The sequence below is a fragment of the Elephantulus edwardii genome, unplaced genomic scaffold, assembly GCF_000299155.1.
Source record: "Elephantulus edwardii isolate Elephantulus edwardi_28Jun2011 unplaced genomic scaffold, EleEdw1.0 scaffold00008, whole genome shotgun sequence".
In the NCBI taxonomy this organism is placed as follows: Eukaryota; Metazoa; Chordata; class Mammalia; order Macroscelidea; family Macroscelididae; genus Elephantulus; species Elephantulus edwardii.
The window spans coordinates 12,677,027-12,697,266 of record NW_006399758.1 but is presented as its reverse complement, the minus strand read 5'-3'; the positions used below and the strand labels follow the sequence as shown (position 1 = coordinate 12,697,266).

At 42.2% G+C, this 20,240-nt stretch overlaps 1 protein-coding gene across 1 annotated transcript in view; it reads right to left on the bottom strand.

The window, feature by feature from the left end:
* SULF1 (sulfatase 1) overlaps window positions 1-20,240 on the bottom strand; it is a 272,953-nt gene that overhangs the window by 19,102 nt on the left and 233,611 nt on the right. Inside the window, exons 14-19 of the mRNA XM_006880534.1 lie at window positions 10,255-10,471; window positions 7,190-7,439; window positions 5,839-5,935; window positions 4,572-4,666; window positions 3,901-3,966; window positions 2,440-2,612 (exon numbers count right to left, since the gene is read on the bottom strand). Coding sequence (XP_006880596.1) covers window positions 2,440-2,612; window positions 3,901-3,966; window positions 4,572-4,666; window positions 5,839-5,935; window positions 7,190-7,439; window positions 10,255-10,471 — 898 coding nt within the window. The remainder of the gene's footprint in view (window positions 1-2,439; window positions 2,613-3,900; window positions 3,967-4,571; window positions 4,667-5,838; window positions 5,936-7,189; window positions 7,440-10,254; window positions 10,472-20,240) is intronic.

Genomic DNA, 20,240 nt, shown 5'->3' with positions numbered 1-20,240 from the left:
GTGAACTGTTTAACAAGGTAGCTCACTCGCTCGCTCGCTTGTTTAGTCACCTTATGTTCACTGAGCATCTACTATGTGCCAAGGATACAGCATCATGATATTTCTCTTGAGAAATATGAGATCTATTGGTAAAGACAAACATTTTAAATTAAAAAGCGTGTAGTTAACAAAAGTGAAACATTCTATGGAAAAAGAGTACAGCATGCTGAGAGTATGTAGAGATTGAACCTAATTTGAGGTTACAGGAGAATTCTCTATGATGAAGTAAAAAACCAGTTGAAATGTGAATGAGGAATAAAACTCTGTTAGGCAGAGGGCTGTAGAGCCTTTTCAGGCAGAAGGAAAAACATGTAAAAGCTGTGAGGTAGGAGGGAGTTTGGGATGCTTGAGTTAAAGAAAGAAAGAAGTGAAGTGGCCAAAGTAGGGCTTTGTTGGACAGACTAAGGTGGTTTCTCCTCATCTTAAGAAAAAGCAATCATCTAAACAACCAGTTGCTTCTGCATGAACTTGGACTCATGGAGACTCCATGTGTGTTAAGAGTAGAACTGTGCTCTGCAGGAATTTTAATGGCCTATTTTTCAGAAATAGATGACCAGGTCTTTCATCTGAGATGCCCTTGAATGCACAAAGACTTATAACCTTTAGGTTAACAGCTAACCTGCTAACCATTTGCACCACCCAGGTATTCCTCTTTTGCTAAGATAAACTCAAACTCATTGCCATTGAGGTGGAACTAACTCACAACTGACCCTTCAGTAGTTTTCAGAGGCTGCAAATTGCAGGGGAGGAGATTGCCCATCTTTCTTCCACTGCTGGTGGATTTGAACTGCTGGACAAGCATGGTCTTTGGATTAGTAGTGTAACTCCTTAAGGACTAAGTTACCAGAAAGGATGTCATTAATAGACCATTTTGAGTGGTTCTAAGCAGAGTGAATTGGAAAGAGCAAGAAAAGAGTCTGGGAGGCCCTCTTGGGGGTTCTAAGTAGTTGAGGTAAGAAATGGCAGTGGCTTAGGCAAGGTGGTCTGAGGTCAGATAGGCAGTTGGGGAGAAGCAGATAGTGGGGTGAAAGACTTCCATCTGACATGAGCAAATCACACATTTATGTTCCTCAATATTTGATCTTTAATGAGTTTGATCAGTTTGGGAACAATAAATTAATTATTTCCTTCAAACTTGGCTCATTTGAATTTTTTTCTCCCCTGGATTATTGTCTCTCCTTGTCCTTTTTTATATAAGTTCCTTCTCACAAACTTACATTGTGGTTTGAATTTCACTTCTTCAACACAAGCATGGACATGGGCATCAAAAGGCATAAAAATACAAAGCTAGAATTTTAAAATTTTCAGAGATAGGTCTTAGAATCTCCCATCTTCACATTTTGAGATTAGTGAGCATCTCAAAATTCCAGCGAAAAGCTCTGATGTGGATGATCTCAAAGAACTTCTCTGGTCTAAGATTCTCTCTGTAGGGCCCCTGGGTGGCAGAAAAGGGAGGTTGGAGTTTACCCAGAAAAGTCTTATAAGGAAAGGTCTGGTGATTTACTTCCCAAAAGCCAGCCACTGAAAATGCTACAGAGGGCCTGTGGGATGTTTAGTTTGCCAACCCAAAATATTATGCCACACAGTTCTGTCCTGACACATGTGGAGTTGCCTAATCTGGACTGACTTGAGGGTAACTGGTTGTGTTTTAAGGGGTGATAAACCTTGAATCGTATAATGCATCATAAAAATTCAGGATAGTATTTTGACATTACTTCAGGGAATACTGTGTACAACTACCATGGGCATGTTACACAAGCATGAATTTGAAAAGTGGACAATTATTATCATTCCTGATCTCATAATCCAATGTGAACATTAAACAAATTCCATCAGGGTCTTCTCTAAACACAGTGGGAGGCACAGAAGTGAAGGGAGAAAAAGCATGGGGACCCTACATCTGAGGAGGTCTTACTATTTTTTGTCTCATTATTCTACGTTTAGAGAATGACGTTAAAATAAAGTAGGAACAATAATATCTGAGGCAAAACTGTTCATCCATTCATGTAGCTGCAGAGAGAATATTTTAAGTAAGGACTCTGCCTGGTACCGGGCATTGTGCAAAATAAGATTTTATGAAGAAAAACCCAGAGAAAAGTTGGCATTTTAAACAAAATAAGAGCAAAATAATTTTTTTTTTGTAATGTAACATGATTTTACCAGTAAAGAAAACACCAGGACGATTTCCTTTTGGATCTTTCTAGATAACTGGTTTTGTTCCATAAGAGCAAAATAATTTTATTTTTTTTTTGTAATGTAACATGATTTTACCAGTAAAGAAAACACCAGGACGATTTCCTTTTGGATCTTTCTAGATAACTGGTTTTGTTCCAAGTCTAAGTCATGCAGTATGACGCACTGGCCACTTGGTGGCAGTGGGCAGCGTGCGGATGAACTCACAGTTCCAGAAGGGGGCCGTCTGCCAGTGGTTGTTGTCATGCGTGAAGCAGGTGAGACCTGGAAGGCTGCATTCGTCACCCTTTCTCTGCCGTTTCTTTTCCTTCCTCTCCTTCTTCCTCCTGCGGTTCTCCTTGAAAAGCTGAAGTTTGCTGTCCACTTCCTGAGCAGCCTCCCTGTTTAAACAGGAGACATTTTTTGAATGATCGGTCAGACGTCCTCAATTAAAATGTGGCTGCTTCTTCGAAGTTCACATATAGCATGTGATGACTCTGGTTTTTCATCGGCAAACACAAACAGCAATGGCAAAGGGAAACTCACTGACCATGCTAGAAATTTATTAAACCTCGTTGTTATGTACTGTCAAATGGGAACCAACCCATAGCTCCGGTGGGTTTTCAGAGGCAGTTAATTGCACGGGAGGAGACCACCCATCCTTCTCCCTCAGAGAAGCTGGTGGTCTCAAACCGTGTGCCTTTGGGATTGCAGCAGGGCTGTAGTGCAGCTTCTTGCCACTAGGCCACCAGAGCTCCCTGATTAAACCTTAAACATGTCAATTATTTATATTCAAACATTTATTAAAAAATGACAAAATGAGTCGATCCCACTAGCAATACTTGAACAAATCACTTAAAAACCTAGTGGTTAGGACCTATCAGTTACAAAGTCAAGAGCTGGCTGGGCTAGATGGTTTGGATTAGATGGACTCTAAAATTCTTTAATAAAATCTACAAAGTAGGCTGTGGAACGTGGTGAGGAACAACCAACCCTTTTTTGCTTTTATTATTTAAATTTCACATTTCCATTAAGACCCTCCAACTTTGTTGAGGCTCAAATAGAAATCACATTCATATGCCATTTTGATGTTATTTAAAAATATATCTATTTTTGTAACTTGCTGAATTCATATGATTGTGAGCTGCTCTATACAACACACTGATCTAATCAAGTGTCCACATCTCTCAGCCACTCCACACAGGATGTGGGTGCATTGACTAAATAAATACACTTTGTTGCTGAGTTGGCCCTGATGCCTGGCAAACCCATACGTAACAAGATCAAACTGCTGGGATCCACAGGGGTTTCTTGGGCTGATTTTGAGAAGTGGATTCCAAGCCTTTTTTGCTTGGTCTTAGAGCGGAAGTTGTGTTGAAATGTGCAGAGTATCACAGCAGCATATAAACATCCACTGACAGATGAGCGGTGGCGAGGCCTGAGGCCTAGCTCATAAACTCTGGAGAGCACGCATGCAGGGTGAGAGGAGAACTTTACAAGGCTCGGCCCCACAGGACTCTAACAGCATCCCCACTGTTCTGTGGCAAAGTATTTACTTTTACCATCTTCAGTCCTTCAAGACTCTATCTGAAGCACAGCTAGGTCGAACCTAGAAGTCCCTCCAGCCTTTCAGAAATGCCCATAAATAGTCCTCCACTCCCCACCAATTCGGACAACAGAGACACTTACTTGAATGGATGAAGATGGCTTTTTAATTTCTCTTGCTTTTTCACACCTTTCTCTTTATTATAGTAACTGTAGGCAGAAGTGGTGAGACATGAGTCTTGGAATCTTTCACCTTACCAAACAATTCAACTTACATAAAGAAAGGTAAATAGTTGTAGCTATTTTCGTTTAATGGGACTATTTTTCCTTTTAAATTCTGCATAGATACATGGTGTATTTAAATAGTTCTGCATAACTTTTGTTGTTGCTAGGTGTAGTTGAGTACAACTCATAGTGACACTGTGAACGGCCAACCTGAACCCTGCCCTATCCTGTGCCATCCTCACCATCGCTGACACACTAGAGCCTACTGGATAGATGGTTAAAATATCTAACAATGTCAACAATTTATCAAGCTTTTAAATGGTAAGAGACCCTAATGGTAATCTATTTAAAAAACTAGATTTCATCGAGTTGATTTTGACTCATCTCAACCTCTTACGTGTGTCCAAGGAGAACTGTGCCCCACAGAATTTTCAATGGCTCATTTTTCAGAAGCACAAGTTGCCTCTGGGTAGACTCCAACTGACAACCTTGTGGGTGGCAGCCCAATGCATTTGGGGTCTGTGCACTGTCACTGTCTTAGCTTGTACCAAGAGCTTGGGGGACAGACAGCAGGATGGGGGATTACTTACGTCTGCTTGCTGCAGCTACATTCTTCTGGCTTTCGCCTCTTCAGATGTCCCCTCACTTCTCTTAAATTCTTAATTTTATCTTGAAGAGCTTCAATCTGGTAAAGATGTATTTTGAACAAAGGCATTTTAAGAGCAGGACTTCTTACACTGTGTACCTCCCGCCACCCTCCAACTTATTTTCTGTGTTTCATAATGATAATTATCCATCTGAGATGGTAATTAATTTGGAAGCAAACTGGGCCTAGACTATGTCCGCCTCTGTGTCCAATCTAATGTGTTATAAATAAACATGAACAGATGTCTCTTTTATAATTGAGTCGCTTTATCACAGGGATTTTAAAAAGTCATTGAGCCAATCCCCATTTCCTTCTCACCCTCTGTTTTCTTTTCAGCCAGGGCTAGCACTAACCCACTGGAGAAAGAGAAATGCCTTGGCTGGTTTTCTATTTCTTCCACATACTTAACAAGAAGATAGTGTGAGTTTTCAAATAGGCAGGGCTGGAGAGCTGAGTTGAGTTAGGAATATAATTTATATTATAAATGAAATAGAATTATATCATAATATATAATCATATATTGAATTGTTTGGTGGCATCAAATTGACCACGACAGACAAGAACAACAGATATGAATGTTTCCCTATCATTCGCTGTCCTCACCACCTCTGGCCTGCTCAAGCTTATTGTGGTAGTCGCTGAATCAATCCATTTCATTGAGGGGTGGATTGAATTATGTCCCCTCTCAAACATGTGTTAGAATCCTAACTCCTGTATCTGTGGATATAACCCTGTTTGGGACTAGCCATTTCTTTGTTGCCTTCATTAGATCACACTTTGGGTGTGGGTTGAGTGGGTTCTAAATCTAATGACCTCTGAGCTATAAAACAATCAGACACAGAGACCCATATACATGGGCGAAGACAGATATCATGTGAGAATCATCTACAATATGAAGGGCTGGTGGCCTTGTGGTACAAAACTGTGCTGCAATCCCAAAGGCACATGGATTGAATCCACCTGTTGCTCCCCGGGAGAAGGATGGAGAATCTTCTCTCATCCAATTTACCACCTCTGAAAACCTGCTGAAGGGTCACCTATGAGCTGGTTCTGACTCACTGGTGCACTGTACCACCATACCTATAAGGAAAAACTGACTTGGGCAAGACCTTGACTGGGACTTGAAATCGCCAGACTTGTGAAAAAATAAAGTTCTGTCTGTAAATTCCCTCCCGTGTGGTTTAAAGGTCACTAAGACACATGCCAATCACCTCTTTGTCAATGTAGGCCTTATGGTCCTTCCAGGCTCGGGCTGATTGGTACAGTTCTCGCTCGCAATGAATGGTATCATTTGGAAGAATAAAACATCTATAAACAAACAAATTAGAAGTAGTGAGGTGGGGAAAAAAATCAATTATCCTCTACATTATCAATCTGGATTCAAGCAGTAAGGACAGAACTGATCTACAGCCAATGAAAAGTGGGAATGTCCCCTGGCTAAAGATGTGGACAGAGGATGACATCACAGAATGAGCCTCTAAGACAGCTCTGAATATTTTCATCCCTATGAAGAGATGCCACTCCACACTTCAGTTCTGAAAGCTTCAGAAAGCAAATACAGGAAAGGAAAAGAAGTTTCTGAAGTCAAGATGGAAATGGCTTGTTTGAAGAAAATAATTTTCTTTAAAGAGCTTGCCTTGAGAAATCTCATTTAGAAGCAAAGGAGTCTTAGTAAAGACAGCAGGTGAGATGGGAGATGAATGAACAGCACAGGAGAAACAAATGTGGTTTAAATCTCTTACAGTATCACTTTGACAACTCCCAGCACCCAAAATGAATACCCTAAATGACCTTCTTATACCCTTATGAAATTACATGGGAAGCAAAGAGTCAGGGACATACATTTAGAAAGAAAATATTTCTCTGTCAGGAAGATAAGTTGATTTTGGAAGGAATTGAATAACCACATGAATCCATGAAAACTCTGCTGGAATGCCCTCTCTCCCTTGTCTCCTTGACTCAAAGGCCCTCTGTTCTCTCAGGAGTCCCTGTGTAGTGTGAATGGCTGATGTGCTCATTGAAATGTTGAAGGTTCAAAGATACTTAGGAGTAAAGCTGTGTTCTGATGCATACAGGCTCGGTCCACATCAGTATCTCCTTGAAAGCCACTGGGTCTGGGACTGTCTGGAATTAGGACAAGGCAAGTGCTTCTACGTTTTCCCTCTTTTCCCCAAATGACACCATCTTTCTGGAAGCTTCTCTGAGACCCACAGCCCTCCCTTGGGAGTCTGTGTGTCATGGCTGAGGCTACAATTATGCAACTGTTCTGAGCAACAGTGACCACACAGTATGGGAGACTCTCGGCTAGTCCCAGTAATTGTTTCCGTCTATTTTCTAGACTCCCACAAAGCTAACTGCTCATAAAGGCATAAGCTCCCAGGCTTCCAAATCCAGGTGGAACAGAATTACTTGAGCTGGGTCTTGCAGGTGATCAACTTTCATGTGAACTTGACAACCACACATCCAGATCTACCACTGTTCGGACTCGGTGTGTGTTTAATCACCCAGAGTTCTGAATGTGACTGCTTTTAGTAGAGGAGGAAACACCCAGAGTCCTCGTACTTGTGTGTCACCCGGACAGTGGCAGGCAGAGCCACAGCATTGGTGTCCACCGGCATCCCGCCCATGTTCCCACCGCTGGCTGCTCGGAGACCTCCTGGCCCCTTGTGGCCTTCGTCATGCCGCTTGGCGACGGTTCTTGGTTGCAACACTTGCAATTCTTCTTCCTCTAGGTTTATGTCATAGATTTCACCTTCGAATTCAACGGACAAGGAACGAGTCTGCCGCGTATGGACGAACCTGGGCTTGTACTCTGGAAATAAGGGAAGGGAGACCCGTTAATATGGAGGTCGCTGGGGACTACAGATGTTTTTTAATCATCTACTGACTTAAAAGGTGATTTGAGGTCACCCAGCAGCAATGCTGACAATCAGCTTTTACAAGGCTTATAGCCACAACTTGAGATGCGTGGAGTTAGAGTTAATTTCATTGCAATAGGTTTGCCTGGTACATTAATATTGAAGTCTAAGCATGGTTTACAGAGGAAGAGAACAGCCACAGGACATATAAAATTATCTGGGAATGGGCATGTGGTCCATGCTACAATGTTGAGGGACAGCTTAGCCTGGTAGGCAGCTGATGCTGAGAGAGCTGAGTTCTAGCCCTGGCTTTGCCACCACACAATGCTGTGATGGTGCATGCCTCTGGGCCTCGGTTCCTCCACCCTCAGGTTTCGGCAACCTCATACACCCTTTCCTCTTACGGCAGGCTGTGAACATCTGCATTATGTTTTCAGTGGACTCCTAAAGCAGATTATTTGGGCATAATTATGGTGTTATTTGGGTCTCAGTTATGGTGTTATTAATAATAATGATTCATTTACTAAGCATTTGCTATGTATTACTCACTTTATATCTAGTTCCAATTCATAATCTGGAAAGAGACGTATTATTATAACTAATCCTTATGTAAATACTGACTGTCCAAACAGACTCATGAATTTGGCATCATTATCCTCATTTCACAGATGAGAAAACAGAAGCTCAGAACGGTCCATGGATCTTGCAAAGTTACACAGTCATTAGCATGGAGAGTTGGGTCTGTAACCTGCCAGATTCGCATGTCCTTATTTTCTCCACAATAGGGGGCTACTTCTTCATAAAGACATGTGCTCTAGATGCTTTCTAGTTCACAAATAATAAAGGATTGCTCAATAAGGAAAATTACATTTTGCAATGGTTTTCATCAGCTGCTTGATTTTAATACTGACAACTGGTGTGGGAGGAAGTAAGGATGCTTTCCGGCCACCGTGAAACATGACAAAGCGCTCATAGTGGGCCAGAGCAGAACTTTAAAAGTGAAAACTGAGTCCCTCTCATCTGATGAGTTAAGCTGCCTGGGGTGCGTTCACCAAAAGGGGGCCAAGACAGGAAGACAAGAACACCCCAGCTATGAGATCAGAATTGAGCAGTGGTCATGAGTCCCATCAATGTAGGAAAACTACCACTGCTTAAAAGCATGTAAGATTCCACACAGCTTGGAAAAACCACCTCTTTGTGCTCCAACATCTAAAAATCACTGTGCTTTGAGCTGAGGCCTCAGAAAGCAGTGTCTGCTTTTCTAGTAGGGAAGATGGGAGGCCTGGTAGCCTAGTGTGTAGGGAGTTGCGTTGTTAACTCAAAGGTCAAGACTCTTTGGTGGTTCAAATCCATTAGCAGCTCCTCAGGGGAAAACGGAGCAAAATTGCCTCCTGTGAGATTAACCATCTCAGAAACCCAATGGAGGATCCACTATGAACTGGTTCTGACTTGGTGGGAGTGAGTTTGAGTCACTACTTTCAAGCAGAATACTGATAACTGGTTTTGGCAAAGGAGAATGGCAGAGGCCACTGTCGATTTTTTACAACTATTTTTATTTGTGTGAATTCTTAAACTCAACATTTTTCTCTGTGGGAAGGAAGAAATGGTTCTCAGCCATTTGGATTATGAAATGACGAATTTGTTGAAAATTAAGAGGCATTTGGAAAAATGTGCACTTACACATAGAGTATGTTTAAAATGAATCCATCTGTGAAGTCCACTGTAAAAACATTAGTCCCAAGGATGTGAATTACTATATAGAAAAAATTTATTTCTAATTTGGGGTATGGAAAAGCTCTTGAATCCCACCCAGAGGAACCTCGGAAGAACTCAGTGTTCTGCTGAAAGGTCCTAACCTTGAAAACAGGTCACCATGGTCAGAATCAACTCCATAACAACTAATCATGCAGAAATGACCACAAAATAAGTCACTTTTCATAGTCTCCTCTAGATGGCACTACACTCCTATTCTTTCATGAAAGAGTCCAGTCTGGGTTTTCCTATTTCTGTGATTGTCGTCTCTTGCCTGACAGATAACATTTTTATGAAGAGAATGTTAGGCGGGACTTTTCCTAATAAATTTGACTATTCTTACGCTGTATTCCAAGAACAGTCATTTGACAGAATTAAGAAATACAGAGATATCACCCTAAAAGTGATGAAAAATGGACGTCTTTAAAAATGGTTTACGAGTTTCCATCGTGTTAAATGTGCAAGTAGTAAAATCTTGGAATTTGTTTTCTAGCAACTGAAGGCACACAAATCAGGATGTCAACCTGAAGGTAAAATTCAATTGGCTTAAACCATACTCCAGGCAGCTTGGAAAGATCCATTTAAGGCTCTTTTATGTTTATGTTTTGTTTTTCTGTGTCCTGCTTTTACAGAACCCATTTTTCATTCTCTGTGGAAACAAAAACATGTTTACAAGGCAAGTTTTCAAATGCACTTTAGCTTTCTTATTTTAAAACAGCAATCCTTTGCTTTGGGCGTGGAGGCTATTTGCAGGTTAAGTTGTTACATTATGTACCCTTGAGTCAACTCATAGCTGACCCTCCAGTGAATTTTCAGAGGCAGTTAGTTGTACAGAAAGAGATTGCTCACCCATTGGAGCAGCTGGTGGATTTGAACTGTGTTTCTTGTTTCTTTGGGCCGCAGTGCAATTCCTTACCACTTGTTTACTATTGTAAACGTGCCCTGTGTAAATGTGAGGTCCATTCCCCAAGGCCCAGCCCGGGCCCGGCCCTGTGATGCCCCAAGCGTGTGGCTTACTGGGAGTGCCCAGGTTTCTCAGGAACTGCCGCTGGCCCTTCCTTTGCGCCCGACTGGCCCGGTAGCCTTGTTCTCCACACGTGCACTCTCTGTCTTTGTCATGGAAGCCTCGAGAGTAGAGGTTTCGAGTGCTTTGCCGAATGGTGAGCAGGTCGCTGGAGCCTTTGCACTTGTGAATCCGAAGCTTGCCTGATGTATCCTCAATGCACTGCCACTTCTGTAAGAGGAAACAGGAAAGCAGGTTAGGGCTTGGCCCCAGGCGCCGTGTATTATATTAGGGCCTGGAACCACCTGGCAGGACCGCTAAAGGGGGCGAGGGAGGAAAGGCAAGCTGGCGAGTACAGAGCTGGGAAGCTGGGAGTCTCAAGTCTCCTAATTATCCTCCATTGCAGGCAAATACAGATGACAATAAAATCAGTAAAAATCAAAACTACCTACATGACATGAGAGCCAGAAGTGATACATAAACCCTCTGCCTCCAAACTAAACAGAGTCGTGAATGGAACATGTAAATGCCCTTAATTCACCGAGCCCCAGCGCGCAGCTGTTGGAGCTGTTTTCTCCAGACCCTTCTTTCTAGAAAAACAAACTCAGCAGCTTTTGTTCTCTGCCTCTGAATTTCTAATGGAAGCCAGGGAACAGTGGCAGATGAAGCGTGAGGTGAGTTTAAGGCGAGGTTCTGGCAGGACGAGCTACCTTTCACGTACCTTGGATCTCTAGGGAGATCTGGTGTTCTAGTGGATACAGAGTTGTGCCAACTCAAAGCCAGGCGGTTCGAATCCACCAGCTGCTCCCCTGGAGAAAGTGAGGCAGTACCCTCCTTTGCAATTTATAATCTCTGAAAGCCCTTTAGAGGGACAGTTATGAATCGGTACCAAAACAACAGCACACAACAACAAAGAATGCCTCTAAGGAGCTCTGGTGGGCTAGCAGATAAGGAGCTGGGCTGCCAGTTTCAAAGCAGGACGTTTGAGTCCACCAGGTTTTGTGCAGAAGGATGTACAATCTTCTCCCTTGTGATTACTGTGAGCAGTTGGCGGATTGAAGCTGCCCACCTTTTGGCTGGCAGTGGAACTCCCTATCCACTAGGCCACAGTCAAGTCTCAGTGAGGAATAAAGAGAATAGAATGTCTTCTGAGTATTTACTCACTGCTTCCTCATCTTCACCCCCCCCGACTAGAGAGCTCTTTTTGGATGGCAATTTTTGAGAAACATTATTGTGGTAAAATATACACAATGCAAATGTTATATACAAATACAACAAAGCTGTTGCCATTTTTACCACTTCGAGTATATAAGTTAAGTGACATTATTGGATTTACCATGTTGCACAATCATCACCACTATTTCCAAAATCTGTTTGGAAGCTTGAAATCTATTCACATCTAAGAATTTTCATCACTCTCAAACAGAAACCCTTTAACCAATAAATACCCTTCCCTCCCTCCCTCCCTCCCTGCCATGGCTTCTGATAACCACAAGTCGCAGGACAATGAGGTGTAATTAAGAAAGAACTGATGAGGAATAAGCAAATTAGTCTCGGAAGAAATGCAACCAAAATGTTTCGTAAAAGCAAAAATAGTGAGACTTTGACTTGCTTCCTTCAGACACCATTAAAGTCAGAGGCAAACCCATCACCAATGAGGAGATTCCGACTCACCGCACCTCTACAGGACAGAGCGAAACCGCCCCACAGGCTCCCAAAGTGGAAAAGACTTCCAGGAGCAGATTTCTTTTTCCAGTGAAGTCTGAATCCCCAACCATTCAGTTAGCAGCCAAGTGCTTAATCTACTGTACCACCAGGGATCCTTGGGCATGACTTTGGGAAATGCTAATTGTTAAGAAAGGATATTTTACGTAGTAAAAAAAGACAGCACTGGCACCCTTTCTGCTGCAATACACACAAGTCCCACAAACTCAGTGAAAACTAATAATTCTCTCTGCTCTCTCTTCGCAGCTTACAGGGTACAGAACTTGGCTAGAAATGGTATCCGGCCTAGTCCGTAGTCCTGCCACTTAATGTGGAGACCAGCTATCTCCAGGCTGAGTTTGGGGTGTCACAACGAACATCCAAACAGTTTCAAGAGGTTCCAGGAAATTCTCCAAAACATTTTCAACAACTGATAAATAACCTTATGCTATAGAGAGTGCTTACTGGTAGACAGTTCCACCAAAATAAACAACTTTCCAAAGCTCCAAAGAGACTGAGAGTAAGTGGTATTTGAAAGCCCAAGGCATTTATATTTGTCTTAAAGATAAATGGTTCGAGGCTTTCCGGCCCCTTGGGGCAGGTCCAGCTCCAGTATTTAAACACTGAGAGCTGACTGTTTAATAACGATCTTCACAACACAGGTGAGATCCATACAGCTCACAGGCAAGAGGAAGCTTACAGAGGACTCTACTTTCTCTCAGAAAAATTGGGCTAGCTTTCTTGAAAACTACTAGCCTTCCATCATTTAATATTCCTATTTTATATCAACTTAGAATACTGATAGCTTATTCCTAAAACAAAAATTAAAAACTGTACAAACTAAAAATGAAAAACCGTAGCAAACATCTTATTTTTATAACCAGGCTTCATTTTAAAAATGTTTCTTTTCTTTTTCTTTAAAAATGTTTCTTTTCTTTTTCTTTCTCTCCTTCCCCCCTCTGCTTTAGAAGAGCTGAGGGTCCAAGCATATTGCTGTGTAGCACAGAGGTGTAGCAGAATTTTTAGTGCCTTTTTGAAATCCAACCTGCATTTTTCCCACTAGCAGAACTCCTCGTTGATTTCCTGTGGGATACAGATGAAGGGAAAGGGTGTTTCCTGTCTAAGAGTCAGATGTAACCACACCCAGGGTTTGGCACTGTCCTTAGAATGAGGCTTGTATCACACAAAATCAAATATACGAGCATGGTTAGAACAGCAAATATGTGCACTGCATAAATACGCATATGTAGGCCAATATTGGATAGTGCAAGAGGCAGTAACAAAGATGCCAATTATTTTCTAGATCATGAACCCTTTGAAAAAGTCACCTCGTCCTATTAGACAAAGTAATTAGCTAGAGGCTTTGAAAGATCATTCGAGCTACAAGCATACCAGCAATTTTAATGAAATGTAATTATCACACATTAGCCACAGCCATTTTCATGTTTGATATCATGACATTTTTTATGGCTGAGCAATAAATAAGCCCCTGAAACAGCTGGGAAGAAAATGGTCATCGTCCTTAGTAGTTTGAGAGAGGGAGAAGAAAGAGAATTTTTAGAGTCTGCAACGTGTGCCCCACGATACGTGGATGGTCCGCGGGAGAAGAGCAGAGGCTCTGGCACTGCAGGAGTGTCTGAGGAATCAGAGGGATGTCGGGCTCTACTGACGTAGCTCCTCGCTGGAAGCAAGTCTGGCCTCAGAAATTGTTTTGTTAGACAAAGGCTTCAGCACAAGTGCCACTGCCACACAGCCTCATTTCCAGAAACTCTCAAATTACTGGAAGATTCATTACTTGCCAAAACTTATCATCCTCATCTTCCCCAAAGGCCACTGCTCACACCCCTTTCCTGGGGATCTGGGAGCTGACCCTACCCATTCTCCTTCCACCTCTGGCTTATTGGTTGCTAACTGAATGGTTACTGGTTCGAGCCCACCAGCAGTTCTCTGGGGGGGGGGCGGGGGGAGAACCAGTGAGACCTGTTCCCATAAAGACAACAATGAACAATGTAGGAGACCCTCCTGGGAATTCTCCTCTGTCCCCTGGGGCTCCCTTGAGTCAGAATTGACCCACGACCGAGGGAACAGCCCATCATTTAGCATCAGCTCCTGCCACAAGTTTGTCTGCACACTGCCTTGGAGCTAAGAGCTAGATCATCACTGTCAGCCTGCTTTTTGACTCCTTGTGACCTCGTGTAGCAGGGTGGAGCTGCCCCATCAGGTTTTCCAGGCTGTACAGCTGTAATTTCTTTTTTAGGTTGTTATCATGTCATTTTAACCTTTCCAGATCCACTGACACTGTCAGTAAAGTCAAAGACCACGTCTCATACTCCTCAGTCGTGCTTAGAAGTTAGCTCAGCACTAGAAATGCTCAGTGTTTGTTTGGTTGTATCTGTTATGTGTCATCGAGTTGATTTTAACTCACAGTGGCATTAGATGACAGAACAGAACTAATCCCTGGGGTCTCCTATGGCATCCAACCACGGCTCCCACAGAACAGCTGGTGGTTTGAATCGATAAACAGAGGAGCACTTAATCAATAGCCACACTACTATGGCTCCTAGTTCTATCGAAATGACAAGAGGCTTTAGTGGCTCGGTGGCAGGACTCTTGCCTTTCATACGGGAGACTCAGGTCCTCTTTAGAAATTGCTTCTGAAAACCAGCCAGAGAAACCCCTACATATCACAACAGGCTGAGTCACCCAGTCATGGGGATGGTGCAGCACCAGGCAGCATGTCTTTGTGTTGCTCATGGGGCCCTTGTGAATTGGGGGCCAGTTAGATGGAGTGTATTTTGTGTTGCACTGCTAACTGGAAGGTCAGCAGTTCAACTCCACCTGCTCTTTGGGAGAAAGATGAGCAGTCTGCTACCCTTAAAGGTCTATAGCCTTTGGAACCCAAGGGTGTGTGTGTGTGTGTGTGTGTGTGTGTGTGTGTGTGTGTGTGTGTGATGGTACTATGAGTCAGAATTGTCTCAACAGCAGCAGTTTTGGGTGAACAACATGTAAATAACCTGTGCTGAAGAAGAGAAGGTAATTAAGTGGATTCAGACCTTATGCGAAGTACAGGTCAAACACCTTTTAAACAATCCCACTCATTATTAACTTTATTCGTAGCAGTTCACCCATGAACTCTTATTTGATACCAGGTACTGGCTGGGCTAGAGAACTTCATATGCATTCCTCGAGTAATTTTCACATTAATGCAGATAGGATTCCGTCTTTAGAATAGGACTTGGCAGTAGTGCATACTACCTATATTCCGCATGGGACATGGGGATGGTATTTTATACCCATTCGTGTGTGGCTCAGAGGAAAAAAGAGTCTTGATTTCCAAGCTGAAAAAGTTTGTATTTGAATTATCAGCATCACACTGCCTTCCTAGGTACACCAAGCAAATCAGTTATTCAATTCAAGTCTTTGCAGGACCCAAAGAATTAGACATAATGTATGTAAAACTCAGCACATGGGAGATGTTCAACATGGGAAACTCTATTATTATTATTATTAGTTTTATTGAACACACACAGTTTCGTGACTTTAGCAATCTGATCCACTATAAACTATAAAGGTAGGCACTTTTAGTGGAGATAAGTATTGGGTTGGGGAAACTGAAGATCTCCATTTTCATTTTCTTTTGCTGTTGCTGACTCTATGGCCTCGAGCAAACTGCAGTATCCCTTTGTTCTTCCAGATTCCACATCTGGTAAAATAATACGTGCTCCTCCCAGGCTCAAGGATATGTCATGAGAATAAATTGGTGAGTGTTTTTGGAGTTCTGAGGAAAAGATGCAGTATATGAAGCCAAAGAAGTACTGTTGTAATCGACCTTTAAAAATATTTATTCAATCCCTGGATAGGTTAAAGTTTCCTGGCTATAAATTGTATATAATATAGTGTTTAATATTTAGTGGGGAAGACTGGCTTTTGAATTACCTAGATTTTGTGCTGAGGTTTGAATTGTTACCTGACTAGCTGTGTGACACCCTATGAGCTATATACTTTATATTCCTCTCTGAGCTTCTGTTTCTTTGCATTTAAAATGGGCATAATGTCAATCGATGTAAACGATTCCCTGTAAAATCCTAGCACAGTACTCTGTTTCTTCTTCAAAACAAAGACAAGCCAATCACTGTTGATGATTGCTGTCAAGTAGAGCACAACTCATAGCGACTCCAAGAACAAAGGGCCTGAAGCCTTGTATACACTTCTCAGAAGGGTTGTTGCTGTGGCTGACGGTGAGTCAGCCCTGATTCGGGGTGACTCAATATGTTACCAGGTAAATCTGCTGGGTAGTGTGTTCTCAGAAAAGAATCTGTTTAGAAGCAGATCAGGAAGCGTCTCTCTTGTGGAACCTCTAGGTGGTTCTGAATCAGCAATTTCTGGTGTAGTAGACAATTGCAAACTGCATCCACCACACACACACTCCTCTTAGACTGGTAACATGCTACATATTCTTAATGGGGTTTACTTGTGCGTACTTTTATGAGTAAGGAACAAAAAATTTTGGCTACAGTTCTTTTTCTAGGGACATTTCAATGAAAACTTAATTTACCTCTCTCACACACACACTGCCCACAGCCATCAAGAAGACTGACTCAAAGTGATTCTGCATTGGGTTCCAAGACTGTAAAATCACTATGGGAGGACACCACCCATCCTTTTCCAACAGAGTGACTGGTGGATTCAAACTGCTGACCATTGAGTTAGCAGCCTGACACATACATCACCAGGACTCCGTTTATGCATATCCACAGATGTAGAGTTTGTTTAAACTCAAAATTACCTTTCATTGGGTTTCTGAGGTTGAATATCTCAGTAGGAGAAGATATCTGTCTTCCAAGGAGTGGCAAGTGGATTCGAACCACAGCCTTTGGGTTAAGCACTACAATTCTTTATAGGCTGTACCACCAGAGCTGCCTATACACGCAGTGATGATATTGTTATTTTGTACCATCGAGTTGGAAATGACCTAGAGCTGAGCCTGCGGTGGGTTTTCAGAGGCAGTAAATCACACGGGAGGAGAGTGTGCATCTTTCTCATGCCGAGCAGCTGGTGGATTGAACCTCACGCATTACTTCATGTTGGCAGTGCAGCTGCTTATTACCAAGCTACCAGAACTCTCTTTGTACACATTAGTTCCTCATATAATATGTTGCATTACATGGAGTGGTCACAGTGCAGGCTAGATCATCTTCTCTGAAAAGGAGTAATTTTCTGATACTGCTTACATGCAAATTTTGAGGTGGGAATAGACATGTATGTCTGTGACGGGGGGAGGGTTTTGACCAGCGTGGGTCATGTTAGAGAGAAGTAGGAAAGAAGACAGCACAAATTAAACAGGGTGGGGCCGTACTGTGCCTTTAACAAGCAAAGTGTCGGTTTTTATGATTGTCTGTTTCTGACTTGTTTAGAAGATCATTAAACATGGGTTGGTGCTTAACACTGGGATCTGTAGTTTGAAACATGTACAGAAGCCAAGACATCTATGTGGATGAACAAGTGTTCAGACATGTCCTTCAGTGCAGACTGAAGGGGTAGGAAGCCAGTCTTAAAGGCTACACAGCCCCCAGTGGGTGCAGGGACAGATCAGGGGGCCCAAGGGTGGCATGAGTTCTGCCCTTCTGGCTGCACTTTGGGGTCAGGACAGGCAGGAGGAAAAGTCTGTGAGTCATGCTGTAATTTTTACCAAGGCTTAGCCACTTTCTGGAAATAGACCGCTAATTTCTGGCACGCTAACAATTCTATCTGATCTTACTGGTAATGATCCTGTAATGCAGCTGGTCACAAAGTGTTGGAAGGATATATGGTAAGAAGGATGATTTTTTTGGATGAGCACACAGAACTTGGAGGTAGACCAGTTTGCACACAAACTAATTTCTTTCGTAGTAATATCAGCTTGCTAGATGGCAGGGGTTCCTGGAGAATTTCACACAGATCTTTGATATTCTATTGATATGACAGCAGAAAGCAGACTAAATGGTAAAGATGTTGGAATTCAACTACTCAACAAAAGGACAGGACATTTGTGAAATGAAAACAAAACAAACTGCTTTTCCTTTTTTAAATACTATATAGAAAACTGATTTAAAAATTAGATGTCCAAGACATTTTCTTTTATGTAACTCCTAGTTAATACATGATAGATAGAAAGATAGATAAATAGATCTATAAAAAAATGCTCACTCATCAGTGGCTTTAAATCCTAGCTGCACACTGGAAGCATCGAAGGGTTTGGGGGAAAAAAATTACTGAATGTAGGCTCTGCCCTATAGGTTATATTTGCCTGAGGCAGGTCTTTTACGCTGTCCTTGTTGGGTGCTGTCAAGTCTGTGACTCACAGCAAGCCTGTGAACAGCAGATCTGACCCACACCCTATCCTGTGCTATGTTCACATGCTCAACCTCACTGGTACAGTCACTATGTCAATTCAACTTGTTGAGGGTCTTCCTTTCCTTTTTGGACTTTCTACCTTTCCCAGTATGATGTCCTTTTCAAAGGACTCCCCCCTCTTAACAACAGGCCCAAAGTATGTTTGTAGTCCATGGGGCTCTTTCCCAACATCACAACTCAATGGGATTGATTCTTCTTCTGCCATCTTCACTCATTCCTAACTTTCCGATGCACTTGAAAATAACAGAGAACACTTGGATCTAATAGCATCTCTAAAGCTGCCCATGTGATTACAATATGAAGAGTGATTGACATACTGGTCCCAATCTGTTGGCTTAAGTTGCAAAAACATAGTTCACAGAGATGCATCTAATCTATTACATTTGTGCAGGAGCAGCGCGGTATGGGGGAGGAGTGACTGTGATGTCGAGAGATGCAGGTTCTGGTTCAGCGGCTTAAATTTTCTAGACATAATCAGTAAAGATCCCTTGGTCCAAAAGATTTCAAAGGTCCCTTTAAATCTTGATAGTCTATGATTCTAGGATAGTGGTTCTTATTGTTGTTGTTGTGTATTGTTGACTCTGAACTGACCCATAGCTGACCCTCAAGTGGGTTTTCAGAGGTAGTTAATCTCACGGAGGAGACTGTCCATCCTTCTCCCACGGAGCAGCTGGTGGATTTGAATTGTGTGCCTTTGATATTGCAGTGCATTGTTAAGAAAATATTGATGCCTTGGCCTCACCTCTACATATTATCACTAATTGGTATCAGTAAGATTTTTCCAAAGCTCCCTGGCTGATTCTAATGGGCAGAATTGAGCATCACTGATCTGGGCTTTCTGCTTAACAGAAGAATTTAAAAACATAACTTGAGATTTATGCATGCACGTACATGTCTCTCTGTATGTCCCTGTGTGTGCGCGGACATAAATGTTCCTGGTGGTATAGGGACCGGCTGAGGTGGCGTGATAGGATCTCATGTTCTACCTTGTACTGTTCAGGACCGTGGAAGTAATGTAAATACATATGTCTATGTTGTTTTAATTCGTCCCTGCTGGTTGTTTTGTTCACATAGTTAGTAGTGAAGCCAAGTGCCTGGCATTGTAGTCCATTTAAAATCCTTGTTGGCATTCTAGGAATGAAAACATGAGGTAGGATGGCACACAAAATAACACTCAACCACTCTCCCTTACAGTGTGCGTAGTAGTTTACATATATCATTTCATTTACTTCCCCATAGGCCTGAAGTTCATTTTCTCTACTTTGGAGATAAGAAATTTGAAATGGAGATATTCAGTGACTTGGCCAAGAACACTTATCTTATGACATAGTAGATGCTAATTTTCTATACTAAGCCTTTTGACCACATATATATTTATTTTTTTCCTTTGTTACTTTGCTTCATATATGGGCTTTGACTCTTCTAAGCAACCTCTAGGTGACCAGGCCTGGGAAGGGGGTGGGAGAAACATTATGTTTAGGGATTAGAAGCAAAGAAAACAGGACCAATAGAGTAGGTTTTTCCCGCTCTGCCACCTGAAGAGTCAAATCAAAGAGAGGATTGTGTTGTCTCTTGAAGGTTTTGATAGAGGAGAAAAAGCAGGATACAGACCAGGCGTGAAACCAATGCCAACAGTACAGGCTCCAAGCAAATAAATTCTAGCTTTAATAGTCATCTTGATTCAGGGTAATATAATCTCATTACACTGGACTTTGTCTTTCTATGTTTTGAAGGTAGTGATTTTAAAAGCAAGAAAGTAATCTTTAAAATAGCCAGACAGACAAAAGGCTAAAATACAAACAGTCTACAAAACAAAACAGGGCCAGCACATGTGAACCAGAGATGTGATAAAGGCTTGAGAAGGCTTACACTGTTCTTGAACTTCTTGACTTCTTAAGCAAAC